The 20,529-nt window shown below is 34.8% G+C and overlaps 1 protein-coding gene and 1 pseudogene across 2 annotated transcripts; both read right to left on the bottom strand.

The window, feature by feature from the left end:
• Positions 1-8,050: 8,050 nt before the first annotated feature.
• Positions 8,051-8,967, bottom strand: LOC306638500 (olfactory receptor 4P4-like; the record flags this gene model as incomplete). Its single annotated transcript, XM_079101746.1, is given in 2 exon segments — positions 8,051-8,808; positions 8,811-8,967. Coding segments are annotated over 2 exon segments (915 nt in total).
• An 8,707-nt stretch (positions 8,968-17,674) lies between these two features.
• Positions 17,675-18,596, bottom strand: LOC306639124 (olfactory receptor 4P4-like; annotated as a pseudogene). Its single transcript has one exon. The product of its transcript is annotated as an olfactory receptor 4P4-like (transcript).
• Between the last annotated feature and the right edge of the window lie 1,933 nt (positions 18,597-20,529).

Raw genomic sequence — 20,529 nt, 5'->3', positions numbered from 1 at the left:
TGGCATATATATACAATGGAATATTACTCCGCCATGAGGAATGGCAAAATTATGGCATTCGCAGGCAAATGGATGAAATTGGAGGGTATCATGCTAAGTGAGATAAGCCAATCTCAAAAAACTAAAGGACGAATGATCTCACTGATAAGCGGATGAGGACATACGGGGGTGGGGGGTAGGAGGGGTTAGTGTTAGGGTTAGGGTTAGGTTTAGGGTTAGGGATAAGGAGGGTGGTAAGAATGAGGAAGAAAGGAATGTATAGAGGGAAAAGAGGGGTGGGAGGGGAGGGGGGAAGGGAAAAAAATAACAAAATGAATCAAACAACATTGCCCTATGTAAATTTATGATTTTTAATTAAAATTAAAAATTTTAAAAAAATGAAAAAAAAAAAAAAGAAAATCATAATCAGCAGTATTTTGCAGGGTTTAATTATTAATTGGCACTGTTTTCAGGAGAATAAAAATTGTAGATAAATTATCCCTGTCCCAGAAAAGCTATTCATTCTCTACAGAAATAAAGTCTGTTTCTTTATGTCTATTACTAAGTATTTTATGTTAGAACTTATTATCTGAATTGAAAACCATAATAAAGTCTACACCAATTTAAAAAAAAAGAAAAAGAATAAAATAATGGATGAATGATAATTTCACTGTGCTAACATCAATGCATCAGAAAGAGAAAGAAATAAAAATTACTTCATGTTTACACAGGTGACACATAATAACACAAGTACATAGTAGCACAACAAGTATTGCGGTCTTAAAAAATTATTTTTCTGACTCCGGAGCCTGAGCTCACAAACATGTCATTCTGGGTCCTATCAAAAGTTAAAAAAACAAAACAAAACAAAAAAACTGTACAGCAACAGGGTAAATTGGACATTAACTCTGCTGCCCACTTTTGAATTGTGTGTACACTTCTAAATCTCAGGCAAACTCAGGACTCCTCCTGAATATCAGTCAGTGTTCCATGTTAGCCACCTGGATTGGCCTGGAAAATTATAAAAACAACAAACTTAACTACACAGAAACCAGTCCTAGAAATAACAAATGCAAAGCTCACACACTTCTCCAGGAAGCAGTAGGTCTTTATTCCCTCAAGCATGATTGCAGTGCCAGTTCTCACAGACACTTAGGGACGGGACCTTACACTCTTTCCCATAAGTCTCCGTAAATTGAGGGAATCAGCCTCCTTGATCTTTAAGAATCCTGCCCAATATGTTGTGCTCTGCAGAATTCCAATCATATTCTTCTTAGCCAAGGTCTACCACCTCTTTAGAGTTGTAACAGCATGTTCCTCTTTTGAGATTCCCCAATGGAGTGGGCAGCTTAATTCTGATATTAACCTTATTTTTCTAGATTATGACACCCCACCACCAATGGACACTCCACTCCTCTTGGAACTTCATGCTTTCTTAATCTTAGTCGATAGAATTTGCAAACAGATCAAGTTTGAAAATGAGATGCACATTAGTATGTTTTCTTAATGAGGAAGTAAAAGGGTATTTTCAACAAATATCACATATTTATGTAAGTAATGGTGAGAAAGAACGAAGGAAAGAAAAAAAGAATTTGTGTAGGTTCTTAACTGATTTTGAATATTTTCTTTTCATTTTTTAGTCTTATCTGTTCTCTCTTTACTGAAATGACAGTCATCCCTTAACTATTTAAATTATTTCCCTGTGACTTTTGACTTGGCATCGTTAGCACAGGGTTACTGATTTTTCACTTTCTTTTTTTCCCAATTTATGCATGAACAAATACAAAATTCATATCATTTTGTAACTACTATCACAGGTCATGTCAGTGCATCAAATAATAGACAGGAGGTCACCCCATAAGGAAAGATAAAATTTTGAAGCAGGAATACTTGGTTTTTGAAAAGTAGTTAATCAAAGCCTTTAGAGAGCCAAATTAGTCCTGAGTATTATCAGGTTCAAATATAAGTAGGATTTTAGATGTGCATTATATCCTAAAGACACATTTTTACTTCCTTCCAGAATTTGCTTATTTACAGAATGTGAACTCTTTATACCAAAGTAATCAACTCACCAGTTAGCATCCTTTTAGAGTCCAGTTATCAGAGCAACTCTACAACTGGATTATAAATATATTGCAAAAAAGACACTTTATAGCATGTACTTCAAATCCCATTCACCACAGAATTTTGATGACTGGGAGGTGCTGTTGATGCAATTTAAGTTCTTTTTCCCCATATCTGCAACCTGAGGAGAAAGCTGTAGTTCTGGTCCTCATGTTAAGAAATGATTCTTACCAATTCCCAGGCAGCATTTTATCATGTTCTCTGGGGAAGAAGTGTGTGTTTGTGTGTGCTTCAAACATTTCTGTCTAATGTAAGTTTTCTAGAAAATTACAAAACTGTAGAACTTCATTTCATATCAATTTTACCAAATACTCACCAAAATGCTCATCAACAAACAGTACAGTCAAAAATCCTGTGATTTTCCCCTAGTTCTATATAATTAAAACCTACTTTTTTGTACAACTATGCTGAAAACTAGTGTTTATTTCTGATTTCCTCTGTGAGCTTTGCTAAGAGAGTAAATATTTAGCAAATAAGCAAACATGTTGCTGGGCACTATGGCACACACCTGTAATCTCAACAACTTGGGAAGGCTGAGGCAGGATTATGCTAGTTCAAAACCAGCCTCAGCAAAAGCAAGACTGCTAAGCAGCTCAGTGAGACTCTGACTCTAAATAAAATACAAAATAGGGCTGGAGATGTGGCCCAGTGGTCTAGTGCTCCTGAGTTCAATTCATGGTACAAAAACAAAAGGAAACAAACAAACAAAAAAAAAAAACCAAAAATCAAGTAAACAGGTAGCAGGCGTGAGCAAAGGGATGGTATACATCTTTATAAAATCACTAGGATCATGTAATTTAGGTTACTTAGGCTTTCTCAGAAAATTGATGCTTTTATGATTGCCTAAAGTGCTTTGTAACCTCTGACAGATCACATTTCCATCATGTACTTTGTTAGAAATTAATATTTCTTAAGCTTGCTTTGGTGTTTTTGTGCTGTATCTTTCTTCATGCGTTTACTTACATTATTGTCTTTTAATTGATGTATTTAGATCACACGCACTGAAGGAAATTAGAATATATTTGGCTTAAAGTCTGTCATCCTACCAATCGTTTTATAAGCTATTCAACTCTTTCTGGTCTTTGTTTTATGTAATCTGCTTCACTGACTTTGACTTATTTTTTGATTTAACTTCTTATGCATTAGGAGTCTTGTTGATGAATTCATTTCCCAGCCAACATGATGGAGAGTTGGGCCTACATTTTCCTCTCTTAAGTGCAGGGTCTCTAGTCTAAAGCCTAGGTCTTTAATCCACTCGGAGTTGAATTTTGTGCAGGGTGATATATAGGGGTTCGATTTCATTCTATTACATACAGATTTCAATTTTCCTAGCACCACTTGTTGAAGAGGCTATTTTTTCTCCAATGTACATTTTTGGTGCCTTGTCTAGGACAAGATAACTGTATTTATGTGGATGTGTCTTCTAATTAGTTCTATCACTCAGGTCAGAATGGCAGTTATAGAGAATACAAGTAACAATAAATGTTGGTTAGGATGTGGGGAGAAAGGTACTCTCATACATTGTTGGTGGAATTGTATATTGGTACAACCACTATGGAAAGCTGTACAAAGATTCCTTAGAGAATTTGGAATGGAACCACATTTTGACCCAGTTATACCACTCCTTGGTCTATACCCAAAGGACTTAAAAACTGGAAAATGCTATGCTAAGTGAAATAAGTCAATACCCCAAAACCAAAGTGAATAATAGGTCAGGAGGAGAATAATAGAAATCCATTGTACAAGACAAAGGGAAATGAAGGGAAGGGAGTGAGGAGGGGAACAGAAAATACAGTAGAATTAATTGCACATAAATTTCCTAGCCTTGTATTTGTGTACACTACCAGAGTAACTCCGTGTTGTGACAACCACAAGAGTGGGAACCTAAATAGAATAAGTTATACTGTATGCATATATATTCTGCCAAAATACACTTTAAAGTCATGTATACCTAAAACTAAAAGATGAATTTTTTTTTATTGTAAACAAATGGGATACATGTTGCTTCTCCGTTTGTACATGGCGTAAAGGCATACCATTTGTGTAATCATAAATTTACATAGGGTAATGTTGTTTGATTCATCCTGTTATTTTTTCCTTCCCCCACCCCTCCTACCCCTATTTTCCCTCTATACAGTCCCTCCTTCCTCCATTCTTGCTCCCCTCCCTAACCATAACCCTAACCCTAACCCTAACACTAACCCCTCCCACCCCCCATCATGTGTCATCATCCGCTAATCAGTGAGATCATTCGTCCTTTGGATTTTTGAGATTGGCTTATCTCACTTAGCATGATATTCTCCAGTTTCATCCATTTGCCTGCAAATGCCATAATTTTATCATTCTTTATGGCTGAGTAATATTCCATTGTGTATATATACCACAGTTTCTTTATCCATTCATCAATCAAAGGACATCTAGGTTGGTTCCACAATCTGGCTATTATGAATTGAGCAGCTATGAACATTGATGTAGCTGTATCCCTGTAGTATGCTGATTTTAAGTCCTTTGGGTATAGGCCAAGGAGTGGGATAGCTAAGAGAAGAAATTTTAAAAATTGGGTAGAACTGTATTTTATACAGAAACTATATATTCTTGCAACTTTTCTGTAAGTATAAAATGATTCCAAAACAATCTTTTAAAACTTTTCATAAGCCCTTCAATTAAAGGTAACCTAATTTAATCTATGATAAAATATCAAATATATAATCAGTTTCACAATAAAAATAAATGTTATCATTCTAGTTTTTCAACGAACATCAATAGTTCCAAAATAAAATAAAACAAAGAAATTTACTATGATCTCTGTAGAACCTTAGTCAATAATATTTAATTCAAACTTTCTGAATATTTTTCTTCATTTTTATTCTGTGTGTTTTCATGTTTGTGTTATTTATTTGTAACTTTAAATCTTGCATATAGCATTCAGTTGTATATAGACTTTTTCTTATTAAATTTCTTGCTGTACATTATTTTGCTGAAGGAAATTTAAAATTGTTGTGAGATAAGAAACAGAGTGAAGGTATTTTTCAGAATAATGTATTCTAACTTACATGAAATAGGCTTGTACAATAAATAACACCATATTTTTATGTTCAAACAATAAATATGTATCCAAAAAATAGATAAAATCAGAATATATAGTGATAAAGGCACACCAATGTTTGCAACGGCAACAGCTAAGTTAGGGAACCAGCCCAAATGGTCACCGATAAATGATGTGAGAAAGAAAAATGATGTATATATACACTTTGGAATTTTACTCAGTCATAAAGAAGAATGAAATTACAACAGTTGCTAGTAAATGGATGGAACTTGAGAATATCACATTCAGTGAAATAATCCAGGCTCAGAAAGACAAGGATCAATATTTTTCTCTTACATGTGGAAGTTAGACCAAAATAAGGGGGCAAACAGGAATGGAGGAGAATCCCATGAAAGAGAGATGAGTAGGGTAGAGGACGTGGATAGATGGGGAGGCAGGAGGGATGGGAAGAGAGGACCTGCAGAATGAAATGGACCAAATTACACTATGTTCATATATGAATAGATCTCAGTGAATGTCACCTTTATGTACATCCATGAAGCACTAATTTTAAAAAATCTATAAATAAATAGAAAGAAGACCAGTAGAGCTGAGGAAAGAGAGCAGGGGTAGGGAGCGGCTGAGGGAAATATGAAGTCTTAGGGACTACAGTGGATTAAAGTACTTTCCACGTCTCTATGAGCATACCCAAATGGATCCCAGTATTATGTAAAAGTGCAATGCACTAATAACAATAAAAAGAAAGGTCAAGAATGGTTGGTGTCATTAGGAAAGACTTCCTAAGGGTCAGGACAATTGAATGGCCCATAGGAAGTTAGGCAGTATCTGATTAAGAAAATATGAAGCAGGTAGATCATTTAGATGAGGGGGGAACAGGAGGATCAAAGGTGTGGAAGTGAGGCGCCCACCGTGTGAGTTCAGAAGAAAGGAAATTGCCAGTTCACCTATGATCTGCTTGTGAGTGGCGGGGCATGGCTAAGGACAGGGAACTGCTTATTTCTAACAAAGTTCCTTTACTCAGTTGAGAGGTTCATACATTCTAACTGAATCAAGAATTTAGAAGTTCAGACGGTGAAGCAAGTGAAAGTTGTGTCCATCACTAAGTTCCTTGTTCAGGAATCAAAGGGGAATCAAAGCCATTATGTGTTCAGAGGAGTCCCAGAAATGACCACAGGACCAATTGTGCTGTTTTGGAATACAGTTTAATTCCTTGCATGAGTTTCCTGGGTCTAAAGCAGGGAGAGGTTTTCTTTCATAAACATTTTATTTTATTTTTTCAGTTTCACATTATGAACCTTATTATGTTGCAAGTTTTACTTAGAGATTTAATATTAAAAAATTACAAAAGTTAGTTGATTTAGTCAAACTGACATAGTAAAGAAGGGGTAAAAGGTGAAATACAGTTTCATACTATGAAACACTTTACTCTCCCCAAAGTTGATGTGGAATTAATCTGAGTGTCCTTTGATAGTGGGAACAGAATGTACCAATTCCTTTTAAATCCATCTGGCTTCATCTTGAGTACTTTACCTTGATTCATTTATTATTTTATTAGGAAAATTTTCAATATTTATTCTTCAAGAAAGACACATGAGTTGTTTTATCTATAAATCCCCATGAGAATGAAGTGTTGCTGTTGTTTTGCTTTATCATGAAATGCAAATCTGACAAAAAAATCTGTCATTTACCAAATGTTCCCCTCAAACATTCAGACTTTGCCAAATGAGCTGTGTTTATTTTTGTTAAAGAAAGAACTTTAAATAAGGCAATATTTTGTTTTCATAGTAACCTGACAAAATAGTAATTTACCGAGTTCTTCTACTAAAACAATTTACATCACCTTTATTTTTATGCCTTTTATTTTTCTGTGTATAATTACTAGAGTGAGTATGATTCTTGTATTTACATGTTCTAAAACATTGCATTTTAACTATAATCCTACTTATAATTTTGTTCATCTCTTCTCTCTTATTTGACCTTTTTTCCTTCCTTTCTCCTTTCCTCTCTGTTTCTTCCCCACCCCCTCTCTGGAACCCAGGTGCTTTACCACTGAATTAATTCTATACCCCTTTTTATGTTTCAGTATTTTAGTTTGAGATAGGGTCGCAGTAAATTACTCAGGCTGACCTCAAACTTGTGACTAATTGTAATTATATTTATATTTATATTTTATATATAGTATATATTATACAGAATCATATTAATTATAGTCATAATTATCAACTAATTATTGTCATTAATTTCTGAAATGTTATGTTTTACTTATTTTATGCTTTAGGGGATTTTTTTAAACTATCAAAAATAGATAGCAAAGAGTAAGTTACCAACATTTTGAGTAATTAATTTTGTGTTACCTTTGCTAGTAATATTTATCCAATGCTTGTCAACATAGTTAATGCTCAGGAACGACTTTAAACCAGAAATTATTATTACAACTATTGTTATATGGATTTCTTGTTATGTAATGAATAGCACTGGAGGTCTTTTAGGTGAAAATATTATCACAAATTAAAGTGCGTTATTTAATTTATAGATTATAACTTCTCCTTTGCCACAGAGAACTTGCATAACATAGCCTAACCACTAATCTTGTAATGTATAATGAAATTGTCATTAAGGTTTCCCTCCTTATTTCATGATTCACTGCCCAAAATTATCCTTACTGTATCCTGGATTACTTTCACATGGGTAACCCTACTCTTAGTATCTAATTAAGCTACAAAATAACTACATTTCTGACTCAATTTTTGCACAGTAGAAATAGTGTTAGATTAGTAGTTATATTTTACCTCTAAATCCACTCTTGGCATTCATAAAATGACACCAACCAACGGTATAATTAAGCAGTGAGATCGATTTCTAGCTCTATACTTCTCCACACAGCCCTTTTTTATTTTCAAGTTAGCTATGTGTTTGACACCAGACTTTTCTGATGGCATGCTTCATCTCTGTATTTCTCAAAGTATAGACTAAGGGGTTGAACATAGGAGCGATGATGGTGTAATACAGTGCAAACACTTCATCTTCTGGAAAAGTGGTAGGAGGTCTAAGGTAGATAAAGATGGATGGTCCAAAAAATAAAACTATCACAGTGACATGAGATCCACAAGTAGAGAGGGCTTTGCGTCTTCCCTCAGTTGAATGATGTCTTAAAGTGCACAGTATAATGACATAAGAGACAAACAAAACCACGAATGTCACTAAGGTAACCATGCCTGAATTAGCAACCACCAGGACACCAGCAGTAGTGATATCGCTGCAGGCAAGTTTTAGCAAAGGGAAAATATCACAAAAATAGTGATCGATTTTATTAGGGCCACATAATGGCAGCTGGATTGCTATAAAAAGCTGAGGAAAGGAATGGACAGCCCCACCAGCCCAAGCAGCTAGAACCAGGAGGTGGCACCTTGCTTTGCTCATGATAATCAGGTAGTGAAGAGGTCTGCAGATGGCGACATAGCGATCGAAGGCCATGATTGTGAGGATGAAGACTTCAATACTTCCAAAAATATGTATGGCAAAGACTTGGAACATGCAGTTACCATAGGAGACGGTTTTTCTTTTCACCAGCAGGTCACCAATCAGTTTGGGTGTCACACAGGAGGTATAGCAGATGTCCATAGAAGACAAGTGGCAGAGGAAATAGTACATTGGCTGTGAAATAGAGGGCTGCAGCGAATCGAGATAAGGATCAGAAAGTTTCCCAGCAAAAGGGCGATGTAACAGAGTAAGAAGAGCACAAAGCACAATGTTTGTGTGCTCCGTTCATCAGAAAGTCCTAGAAGAATAAATTCTGAGACGTTCCTCTGGTTTTCCATATGTCTCAGTTTGTCTTATAAACATGAGTTTAGTATCTAAAAAGAAAGGACACCTTTGCTGTGGGAAAGTTATACACAAGTCATCAAATGCAGCTATTCACAAATTCAAAATCTGTGCCTTTAAAATCAGCTTGGGTGATGAAAATATCATAGGTATGGCATTAAGTGTGGTCCATATTGTGAAAAAAAAAATATTTCCAATTACATAAGTCTATTGTCATCAAAGAGATAAATTTCCCCCATTTTCTAATTTTACTCTCATCATGACTTTAGTATTGCTATAAACTTTCCTAATACATATTATGCATTTATAATAATCAATGATATTTATTAATACAGATATACATATTTATATCAGCCATCCTAATATATGTATTCCTGAATGTTTTTGCATTCATATATAATATAATTGATTTGTATATTTTGGCAATATTGTACAACAAAGTGAAAATAATTATCATAGTGCTCAAGTGTTGATACCAGATAGGACTTCAATATTTTTTATTTTTTTAACCAAATTTTTCCTTATTCTCTTACAACTAAGAGAATTATCATGACAACCCAGTACCTAAATGTTTCTAATATTCAGAGATTTTGTATTAACTGAACTTTACCCTTATAATTATCTTATTTTCAGTTACTATAGTAATTAGAATCAGAGCAATCTTACTAATATTTTATGAGAAATTAATTACATAATAGAAGTATAGATGCTGTCTAAATTTATTCTCATGAATTCCGTTATCTGCCTTTTAAATGTCAGAAAAATTCAACAAGGAACTCAGTACACAGAATTAACTCTCTTCCCTTCTATACCACTTATGAACCTTGACATAATTTTTAATCTCTGTAAACTTTAATTTCTGCATCTATAAATTGGGATATTATTACACAATACAACCTTATAATGAGGAACCCAAGAATTATTATGGAACACCTCAGTCTTGTACATGATTAAAAGTCACAGGTTAGTTTTATCTTAGGTTGTGTAAGAGCAGTTTCTGACATTGCCATCCACAAGTATATAAACAAGTTCAGTGAAGAAATAAGGAAAAGCATATAACAAAACAGATATGAGGGTAATTGAGAAATTTCCATTTTAACAACCCATTACTAAAACTAAATAAAATTATTGTGAAAGATGCTGTTGTTCTTTGAGCATTGCTTAACACTTGTCACGAGGTTGAACTTTTTCATGCATTTTAAATTATACTCAAAAGATTATTTGACATCTTTGGTAGGGTTGAATACAAATTCTACATTCCTCTTGATTTTACTATCAAGAAAATAAGAGTAATTACTCTTGTAGTTTAAGTAAAGATTCTACTTTACATAACTTCAAATTTGCTACATCTGGTGTCAGAATATGACAGGCAGCAAACTTACCTTAGATGAATCTGATGATTAGAGTGCACTTTAAGGTGGCACATTTTTGAAAGTTGGGAAATTATTTCTTCCTGTTTGGAGATGTCAAAGTTAAACCATCCTGTTCAGCATATGGATAGGCACATAAGCACTAAAGCAGGACTCAATGAAGTTCACTGCAACTTGAAGATTTTAGTGAAATCTTTGCTGCAACTATCCTCATTCTCATCTGTAGTTCTGCTTGTGAATAAAATGGATAACAAGTTTCCATAGTAATCAAATCACCTTATGTTGTAAAAGAAGTCATAGTGTTCAATAGAGAGGAGGAAGATGATGGCGAGGAAGGGCATGAGAAAGTGCTGGGGGAAAAATCTACCACGTTATGCTCGTGCTCCCACCCATCTATCATGATGAATCCCACTTATGTATACAACGATAACGTACTAATTAAAATAATGGAAACTGCAATTGATAGGAGATCAGTAGAGTAGAACAAGTAGATGGCAGGGGCAAGAGGAGGTGAAGGAAATGTGAGATCCTGGGAAAGAGAGTGAACAAATCGTGTAATGTGTATGTGTAAGTGTAATGCACCAATGAAAAAGTTTAAAAAAACTAAATTCTTGGGAATAAAATTAAATAGAGTGTTTTAAACAGCATGTATATCCTCCAAGAGCAATATCAAGAGTAATTTACAGACCATCAGGACTGAGTTGCTGTCAGGATAGCCTGAGACTAGGTGAGGAAGTTTGCGTCCCTACCAATTCTTCTCCAGTCTCTAAATCTAATAGCATACAGAGATTTGCAGACTCTTTCAGGTCAGTTCTCTCAAATTACTTCTGAATGTTAGCAGTCTTAAATCTTTTGCAGGTTTTCATCCATTAATAACCATTAACCATTAGAAATACAAGACTCACAAAACAAAAACAAATGCATTTTTAATTTCTCACAAAAGCAAATGCTATTTTAAGTCCTAGGAGTGATTCATTTTATACCTATTCCTGAAGAAATTTTGATTCAGAAGAGCAGAATTTAAACTTCAGGACAATGCAAGAATTGATAACTCCTTGCAAACTCTAAGAATGTATATTCCCAGAGGCATAAACAGATACTCATTAAATGCCTCTGAGCAACTATCAGAGGCAATGCCCTGGTGCCACTGTGCATTTTCTTGCTGTAACTTTACTTTTTACTTACTTTTGCCTGGATCAGGCATTGCTTCTCTAGAATATACAGAGAAATGCTCTGGTTATACAGATCAGTTCAGGAAATTCTGTCTGCTTTATTTTCATCTGTATTTAAAGGAAGGTGGAAAACAAAGGCTTGTGGAATAGTATTATGTTAGTTTTCAGGAATATATGAGATGAGGAGGAGGAAGAGAAAGAAAAGCAGAGATAAGTCTTTGTAGTTCAGAAACTGGGTTATTATCAACAGTAATATTCATGCTTAAAGGAGACAGTTCATTAAAATTGGTGACAAGCAAGGTCAGGACCAAGACCTAGCTTTTCTTGCCAAGAGCTAACATTTATGTCACCCATGTCTATGGAATGGATGATAGTAGTGAAAAGAGAAATGAATACTCTGCTGTTCCCCATGCACATTCCAGGGTGAAAAAAGTATATCATTAAGTGCCAACATACTGATAGTGTGATAGGAAAACTGCACTCACTGCATATTAAAACGGTATTCATTTATTCACTTTTATTTATAATGTTGGGGCAGGGTCTTGCTAGGCTTTCCAAGCTGGCTTCAAACTTGTGGTCAACCTGCCTAAGCCCCATGAGTAGCTGGAATGTCATGTGCCACTGTGCCAGCTTAAACTGGGCAATTTCTTAATGGGAATATGTGCAATACAGGACTAAGAGACAATGAAATTCACTGCCACTTTGTATGTCCTTAAAGTTTACTTTTGTTCTTAATTGAAATTTTGCTTACATATAACACCCAATAAATCTTAAGTATGCTAAATATTTTATAGTAAAAAATTTTCATATGCTACAAGGTTGTTCAAATCTTTAGAATGAAATTATATAGAATCAATGACAAAAGTACATTCTGACCCAGCACAGTGGGTGGTGAAACTCTCCACAACCAGGGAAAATGGATAATACCCTGACCATTAGGTTTCATTGACTGGTTGGATTTGCATGAAGATCAGGAAATGTTCAGCCCTGAGATCCTCATTTCATCAATATAGCTAGCTCAGCATTGAAATATACAATAAATTTCAGATAATTGCACAGTAATTCAACTTACCAAGATTTGTACCCCCAAAATAATTTGCAAATCTCAAAATGTTTAAAGGATCTACAGGTTTCCGAGAAGAATGGACTTCAAACACTCACTGAAATCATCAGGGATGAAGGAGAAGTAGACATTCATCCATCAGGGAAGCAGGCTGGGAAATCTGAATTTCAATCAAACAGGATCTTAACGCAAGCATAGACTGTAAGGAATCTGGCTTCCCTCACCACCTGTCAATCTGCATTCGACTGCCTCTCACGTTATAGGAATTTCCGGCTTACATTGCCGTAATCTTCCTGCCTCCCTCGGTATGTTCTAATATGTCACTGGTCCATCAGTCAGTCTGTAAGAATTCTCCTCCGCAATTGGTTCCTCTCAGCCTGTGAAATTCTTATGTCTGAGAGAAACCTTGCGCCATGTTTCCTCTTTCTTTTCTTCACTTTCCCCCGTGCAGACGTGAATAGTCTGCATAAAATAAAAGTTCCTTGTGTGAGACCTGTATCTGTGGAGCGTTTCTGGGAGCTAGCGACAAACCACAACTGCCCCTAACATAGACCAAATGATTAAAAAGTATTTTATATTCATTCAAAAACTACTGCACATTTTTTAAGTCCTAGCACTCTGTGTCTACAGAAAATTAGTAGATGAAAGTTTTTTACTACAGTAAAAAAAGATTTCAAAACTCTGTGTTGTACAGTTTTTCAACTTCAACATTATGCTCATGAGTGACCAAACTTCACTCAAGTCACTCCATGGAAGATTGTCTCTCACCCCTTTACCACTTACCCTACAAACATACACTCCAGGATGCCCCATAGAAGAATACAAATAATCCAATCAACAAATGGGCTAAGGAAATGAACAGACACTTCACGGAAGAAGATCTACAAGCAATCAAAAGATATATGAAAAAATGTTCAACATCTCTAGTAATAAGAGAAATGCAAATCAAAACTACCCTAAGATTTCATCTTACCCCAATTAGAATGGCAATTATCAAGAATACAAGTAACGATAGGTGTTGGTGAGGATGTGGGGAAAAAGGTACACTCATACACTGCTGGTGGGTTTGCAAATTAGTGCAGCCACTCTGGAAAGCAGTATGGAGATTCCTCAGAAAGCTTGGAATGAAACCACCATTTGACCCAGCTATCCCACTCCTCGGCCTATACCCAAAGGACTTAAAATCAGCATACTACAGAGATAAAGCCACATCAATGTTCATAGCTGCTCAATTTACCATAGCCAGATTGTGGAACCAACCTAGATGTCCTTCAGTTGATGAATGGATAAAGAAACTGTGGAATATATATATAATGGAATATTACTCAGCCATGAAGAATGATAAAATTATGGCATCTGCAGGCAAATGGATGAAATTGGAGAATATCATGCTAAGTGAGATAAGCCAATCTCAAAAAACCAAAGGACAAATGGTTTCGCTGATAAGCAGATGATGACACATAATGGGGGGGATGGGAGGTAAGGTTAGTATTAGGGTTAGGGTTAGGTTTAGGGTTAGGGTTAGGGAGGGTGGCAAGAATGGAGGAAGGAAGGACTGTATGGAGGGAAAAGAGGGGTGGGAAGGGTGGGGGCAAAGGGAAAAAATAACAGAATGAATCAAACAACATTACCCTATATAAATTTATGATTACACAAATGGTATGCCTTGACTCCATGTACAGAGAAACAACATGTATCCCATTTGTTTACAATAAAAAAAAAGAAAAATGAACAGTGTTGTATTTAAGCCTTCAGATGTGAAATCCAACCAAAGTCACATACTTTTTATGTCGTAAATATTTTAATTTCAATGGAGTTCAATATATCTTTACTAATGGTTCATACACTGAAAGTGAATGAAGGTGATCCTGTCACTAAAGGCAAACACTACTGCCTCCATGACTTTTCCTTCATGTTGACATGACTATTGAGATGGGAATAATTCAAATCAGGAATGTCAGTAAAATTTAATTCAATTATTTTATTATCAATGTATGATTGTTAATGACAGTAGAAGAAAATTTACATAGATATCATTAATAAATGATAAATAAACGTAGTTCATTTAAAAACTAATTGCCTATTTAAGGGTCACAAAATCTTCTACATATAAAATTCTAAATTTACTTTTAAATTGTACATGTCTAAGATCTATTGTGAATTAAACTTGTACTGGCAGTGAGGCATAAAGGGGCTCCTGTTTGTTTGTTTTGTATATAATAGAAAAACATCCAATACTTCCACAACACTGTGTTACAAAAGCTACTTTTCTTTCCCAATTTGCTGACATAACTTTGCTAAAATTAATCATATAAATTCAAATCTACTTCCAAGTTCAATTGTCATCTTTTCATCATTTTCATGTTTTAGAATATAGCATTTATGTAAGAAATGTAAATTCTCCAAATTTGCTCTTTTTTAGGCCGCAGAAGCTAATTTACTTCCTGTGCATTTCCATATAAATAGTATGATATATTTTCAAAATTATACAAATTGCATCTTCAGATTTTATTGGAAATTATTTCAATCCAGAGAGTAACTTGAGAATGTTCACTATGTTGAGTAGTCTGCATCATAAGTTCATCTGCTTCTATTCATTAACATAATCAGATTCTCTTAGCAAGGATTTCTGTTGGTACTGTACGTGTCTTGCTCATATTATGTAACCAATGGCTGGGGATGTAGTTTACTGGTAAGGCACTTTACTAGCATGGGTAAAGCCCTGGATTCAATCTCCAGCACTACAAAAAAAAAAAAAAAAAAAAAAAAAAAAATTTAGTAACCATCATCCTTAAGAATTTTACATTGGTGATGACATTTTAACTTGGTTATGGTAATCATTTTGCAATGTATTTGTAAGTCAAACCATCACAGACAACTTACATATGTACAATTTTTAATTCATCTATCATATCAGAAAAAAATCTAAAAAAAATAAAAATGCAATTTCTGTTTTTTAATTGCCGGTACAAACTACACAAATGAGCTTTGTATGTTGATCTCATTCCTCAAATTCACATTAAAAACTCAAAGTCACATGTATTGAGAAAAACATACTGAAAATGTCTTTAATCACAATAAATTGATGATCTATGTAGAAATTCTGAGAAATATACAGGAAAAATCATATGAGTATCTGAGATTGATGAGTCAGTAGGAATTCAAGAAGCTCCTCTTTAGTTTTATCTTTGGAAGATTTTGTAAATGATAACTATTATTTTTCATTCATGTATGGTAGATGTCACCTTTAAAGCTAACTAAAGAGAGATTAGGAGGATGAAATTATGAACTGGGCAAAAATATAGAAGCCCAACATCTATGTGAGACCCTGCATCCTTCTGTGCCATATACAACTGACAGTCCAAGTTCCCTTTGTGGGCTTAAACTAGATTGTGGCTCATTGGACATCAGAAATATCATAACTCCAAATAAAATAGTACTATTTCATAAACTTTAGCTGAAGCAACAAACCAAGACACATTTAGCAAAGTCAAAATATTCTGGAAAATTGGTGACAGAGGTACATTGAAAAGAATGACTATTTGAAATCAGGAATGCTTTGAGATATCAAGGGTGTGTGATCAAAACCACAGGACTCTCTGGGGTTTTAAAAAGAATATGAGAATAGCCTACAAGTGCATAAATAAAACTTCCCAATGGATATCTAGATAGAGTAAAGAAAAGAGTGAAGAATAAGGAGAGTATGGTAAGGGAGGAAATCAAATAAAATTAAGCACCTTTTGCTAGTCCCCAACCAGGACTTCTAACCTACTTCCAGGCTGGCATTTCTGACAGTTCTCAAGTAATATGTTTCTTAGTATTAATAGAGTTCAGGTGACCCTAGAAAATCACTTATTAAAATTTAGTAATGATTGATATTTAAATTACCAAGAAATTCCCATGTAATTGTATAGATTTTTTTAATTTCCCATGTGCAATAATAAATATTTGCTAAATATGTATGCTTATTCTCATATGCATGACAAAACATTTTATGTTTCTCCCCCATATTTAATACACTGATGTTTTTGTAGATACAAGGCACCATGAGGTTCCTAAAAAGTGAATGATAGGAAACACACCAAGCAATGAAAAAGCTAAACAAAATTTTTGCAGTATAATCAAATAACATTTTCAAAATTTATTCAATAAAAGTCTGTGGACATTTGAGAAAAGCAAAAAAGTGATAATAAAGTCCTTTGGTTTGGTTTTTGTTTTCTTTTGTTGCATAGCAGTCTTGCTATTAGGATTTCATTGATATATTCTCAAAATCTGCAATTACTGAATGCTATAAATACATGTACACAATCACCTCACAATACAAAATGCATTTGTACACACCATATTTCTGTACTGAAAAAAAAAAATTCCAAATGCTCTGTGGAAAAATCAAGGTAGGAATAAAGTAACTAGTCAGAACCGACTTTGTATTAGAATGGACAGAATATTTTCTGAAGATATTCCAGAGTTTTGCACAGTTTGGTGAGGGGAAAAATGAATAGTTATATGTATCATAAGTTCTAAGATTTGAAACATGAATAAAGGCAATCCCCAGTGACTTTTCCTTCATGTTCACATGACTATTGAGACAGGAATAATTCAAATCAAGAAAGTCAGTGAAATTTATCTCAATTATTTTATTATTAATGTACAATTGTTAATGATAGAAGGAGATAATCTAGACCCTGAAGAACAACACATATCAGTAAATACTACTTTAGGAAAAATTCCATGCTTGTTTACTTACTCTTTAACTAATATCAGAGTCAATTTCTAGACAAAATATATAAATTCAAAGAAATGTTAAAATACAGTACATAATCTTCTGGTTCAATCAAATGATAAAGACATAATTCATAAGAAAAATCTAGCATGGAACATAGGATTATTTAATAGATAGCAAATGTACACAGAATACCAATATAATAAGAGGGAAAAATATAACTGATATATAGGCAGGTCTTCAAAATATTCCTGAAGAAGAGAGTGGCAGGTGGAGATTATCTCTAAGATGTGAACTCTCCAGCATAGGATCTGAGTCTCAAATGAGAGCAGACTGGGGACACGGTGGGAAGCAGCACAAATGTCTCCTGCTTATTCAGTTAACGATGTGACATCCAAGCCCATACCTTCTGCATGGCAATTTTCATCTCCATATTTCTGAGCATGTAGATAAGAGGATTCAGCATGGGGGTGACCACAGTGTAAAACATGGAGATTTCCTTGTCCTTGTTCTCACTGCCGGCAGGGAGCACGTAGGTGTAAATGCAGAGCACAAAAAATAGAACAACTACCGTTACATGAGAGCTACAGGTTGAGAGAGCTTTGCACTGCCCTGCAGAAGATCTTGTCCTAAGGTGATATAAAATCAGTAGATAAGAAGCTACTAGAACAAGAAAAATCACAACTACCACCATCCCTGAGTTGGCGATCACTAAGATTCTAACAACGTGAATCTTTGCAGACCAATTTCAAAAGAGGCTTCACGTCACAAATGTAGTGATCTATCTGATTAGGACCACAAAAAGGCAGCCTGAGCACCATGAGCAATAGGGCAATGGAGTGCCAAAAACCCACCCCCAGGCCACCACGACCAGCAGGTTGCACTTCCTCCAGTTCATGATGGCCATGTAGTGCAGCGGCTTGATGATGGCCACATAGCGGTCAAGAGCCATGGACACCAAGATGAATATTTCCACACCTGCCATCAAGTGGGCCGTGAAGAGCTGAGTCATGCAGCTGTTATAGGAAATGGTTTTCCTTGCTGCTGCCAAGTCCCTGATTAGCCGGGGAACCACGGTGGAGGTGTAGCACAGGTCCATGAGGGAAAGGTGGCCCAGAAAGTAGTACATGGGCTGCTCGATGAGGGGACTGCAGGTGATGGTGAGCAGAACGAGGACGTTCCCCACTAAGACCGCCAGGTAACAAAGGAGGAAGAGGACAAAGAAGAGCAGTTCTATCTCTTTATTTGCCCAAAGCCCCATGAAAACAAATTCCATGACATTTTTCTGATGCCCCATGAAGTCAATTGGAATCCACCGTGCACAGCAGAAACTTAATTCGTCTGAAATGAGACAGAACATAGTATATCTTAATAGCCACTTTTCTGTTTTGGAGACTTTTATAAATTATAGAGATATGTAGAAGTAACCGAGGTTTTATAGGTTTAATCTTTCAAATCTTTTTAGATATATATAGTCATTACATTTATAATAATATTTAGTGAAAGCATACTTTATACTTCAGACTTTTATAAACATTTTAAATGCATTTAACTCTCATAAAAACCCAGGAAGAAAGGTTCTGCTGTTCATTTTACACATGAAGTAATAGAGGAATAAAAGGGGTCAGATAATTACACAAAATCATTAAATTATTAAAAAGCAGACTAAAGATATGAACCTGGATCCGTTGCCACATTCCACACCTCTAAGAGGCCTGCAACATTTTCCACAGATCAAATGGAACTGTCTTTAAACAGAAGGAAGCAAAATAGTAATGAAAAGTTCAATGAAACAATATTTCCTGAAAGGTAAATCAAATTTGCAAACTCTTTGTTCAGTCACCTGAGAAGAAATAGCACACAAATCAACAAAATCAGAAGTGTAAAGGGAGCTCTTACCACTGATTACACAAAAAAGCAAAGTATCATACAGAAAATGGCCAATTGTGTTGTGTCTAATGAGTACTTATACACCAACACTATAGCATATAAACTAGAATAAAAGAAGTCCCAGAAATTTAGAACCTGCTAATATTGAAAAATGAAGAAATCAAAAACCTGAAAAGATGAGTACCAAGTAAAAAGATTTATGTAGTACTAAAAAACTGTCCAACGAAGAAAATTTCAGGATAAATAACATCACAGTAAATTCTACCAACTATCTAAAGAGGGACAAGTACCAATACTCCTAAAAAGGCTTCTATCAATTGTAGAGGAAAGAACATTCCCATACTCATCTTATAAGGCCAGCATCACCAAAGACTTAGGAAAACTACATGAAAACAAGATAACAACAATATCACTGAGAAGATCGACACCGAAATCCTCCAAATAAGACTGGTAATCAAGAATCGAAAGCACATTAAATGACCATGTATCCAGATGAAATGGGTTTATCCCTGATGTGCAAATGATGTACAAGTCAATGATTGTTGCACACACCAACAGAATGAAAGCTAAAATAATGTGATCATCTTAATAAATATAAAAATATCATTCAAAAATTCAACTTCCTTTTATGATAAATTACTCAAATTATTTAAGTATAGAAGGAATATTCCTCAACATTCCATATAATAAATCCTCTCTGACAAACCCTCAGCTAATACTGTCTTAAACTTAAAAAGCTATGTGCTTTTTCTGTAAGAACAAGACCAAGGAGCAGCCCCTCTCTCAGTACTTCTGTGAAACAGAATCCTTGAAATTTAGGGGAAAACGAAAGAAAGAAAGAAAACAAAAGATAGGCAAGAGAAGAAGGAAGAAATGGAATAGTTTCTGTTTGTAAAGGTCTTAATCATATACAGCTAGGAATCTCCTAAGATGTCATACAAAAAAAGTCTCTTAGAACTAATAAATGGGTTACTTCAGTCAAGTTGCAAGACAAAAAATCATCAAAACAATGGGTCATGTTTCTATGCAAAAATTCCATGTACTATAGGAGCAAGAAGATTAAAATCATGTGAATAAATTTAACCAGTTGATGAAAAGACATGTGCTTTCAGAACTATAAGATAGTCATGAGAGAAAATAAAGAAGATACGAAGCAACTAAAAGAAACCCTGTGCTAATGGATTGGAAGAATAATGTTGGTGAAATGGCCATATTACCCAAAGCAATCCAGAAATTCAATGAAATCTTTATCAAAAGTCTAATGATGTTTGTGGCAGAAGTAGAAAAAAAACAAACGCTGAAATTCATACAGAACTACAAAAGAGGCCAGAAAGCAAAAT

The sequence above is a fragment of the Sciurus vulgaris genome (genome assembly GCF_902686455.1).
Source record: "Sciurus vulgaris genome assembly, chromosome: 11".
Classification (NCBI taxonomy): domain Eukaryota; kingdom Metazoa; phylum Chordata; class Mammalia; order Rodentia; family Sciuridae; genus Sciurus; species Sciurus vulgaris.
The sequence above is the reverse complement of the archived record's forward strand: the minus strand, read 5'-3'. Positions and strand labels throughout refer to the sequence as shown.